The sequence below is a fragment of the Mandrillus leucophaeus genome, unplaced genomic scaffold (genome assembly GCF_000951045.1).
Source record: "Mandrillus leucophaeus isolate KB7577 unplaced genomic scaffold, Mleu.le_1.0 Scaffold737, whole genome shotgun sequence".
NCBI lineage: Eukaryota > Metazoa > Chordata > Mammalia > Primates > Cercopithecidae > Mandrillus > Mandrillus leucophaeus.
In genome coordinates this window covers 885,811-887,007 of record NW_012107997.1, presented here as the reverse complement: position 1 = coordinate 887,007, position 1,197 = coordinate 885,811, and the positions used below count along the sequence as shown (strand labels likewise).

The 1,197-nt window shown below is 34.8% G+C and overlaps 1 protein-coding gene across 3 annotated transcripts in view; it reads left to right on the top strand.

Moving 5' to 3' along the window:
- Positions 1-1,197, top strand: part of ST3GAL5 (ST3 beta-galactoside alpha-2,3-sialyltransferase 5) — a 66,479-nt gene that overhangs the window by 36,000 nt on the left and 29,282 nt on the right. For all 3 annotated transcript variants that reach the window (XM_011965815.1, XM_011965817.1, XM_011965816.1), the window contains exon 3: positions 773-884. In XM_011965815.1, the coding sequence (XP_011821205.1) occupies positions 773-884 (112 nt within the window). The remainder of the gene's footprint in view (positions 1-772; positions 885-1,197) is intronic.

The window sequence follows — 1,197 nt, the reverse complement described above, 5'->3', positions numbered from 1 at the left end:
TTTTTTTGGGGAAAAAAAACTGCCCCTTGATTTAGCAAATGGATTATTTTCTCTTTAATTATTTCTTACATTTGTTTTTTCAAGAACAGAATTGTTTAAAGCAGTGGTTCTTAAACTTTGGTTAGAACTTTTTAGCTTGTGGTTTGTGTCACTGGAGAACTTAGTAAAAATGAGATTTCTAAAACTAAGACTAGACTCAGCTCTTTTCTCCAAGTCGTGTGTATGTGTGTGTGTGTGTGTGTGTGTGTGTGCATTAAACCATATAATAGTGTGAATTTATCAGATGTTTTAAAATATTTTTTAGGTCATCTTAAGGGTAACTAATGATCTCACTTCCCAGTCAGCCTCACTTCTGGGTAGAATTCTTTAGAAGTACTATGAATAGACTGTTTCTTTTCTTTTTCTTTTTTTTTTTTAAGGACTGACAGAATTTTAAAGTCACAAAAGATTGAAGCCAAGATTCTATCGCTCAAGTCTATTACTTGATTTGAAGTTCAATAATTGGCATTGTGATTCAGGTTTTGTTACAGTGCCCTTGCAAAAAAAAAAGGTTATTCTGTGTTTGCTTATAACAAAGACAGTCATAAATGACTAGTTTATCTTGTCAGGAAAATAGGAAATGGCCCCTTCCTTTCACCACAACGTCAACGTAAAGATTGTAGTTTTATGCTGCATAGCAGGCAGACTCATTTAGGATTCCGTTTTCAGTTTCACATTGCATCTCATGATTCTCACATGACTACATCATAATACCTAATTGATTTTTTTCCAGATGTACATTGCTTGTGTTTGGAGTGTGGATCCTTTATATCCTCAAGTTAAATTATACTACTGAAGAATGTGACATGAAAAAAATGCATTATGTGGACCCTGACCGTGTAAAGGTTAGATATCCCATTGGTGTGGTTTAAATGAAAACATTGCCAAGCATATGCTTAAATTATAATATCATTAGTCTACTGTGTTACAAATATATGTTAATAAAAGTTTGAACACAGAGGGGAAAGCACTTAATCTCAGCACTCCAAAACCAAAGACAACTTTCTTCTAAAAACCTACCACTAACTACTCCACAGTAGCCTTCTCCCATTTACTGCAGCTGGGATGTGGGATGAGGTAGGCTCAACCCAACAGGCTCTAGGGCTCCTCTTGGAATTAATTTGTCCTGATGCTGTAAACAACAAAGAAATTCTCTTC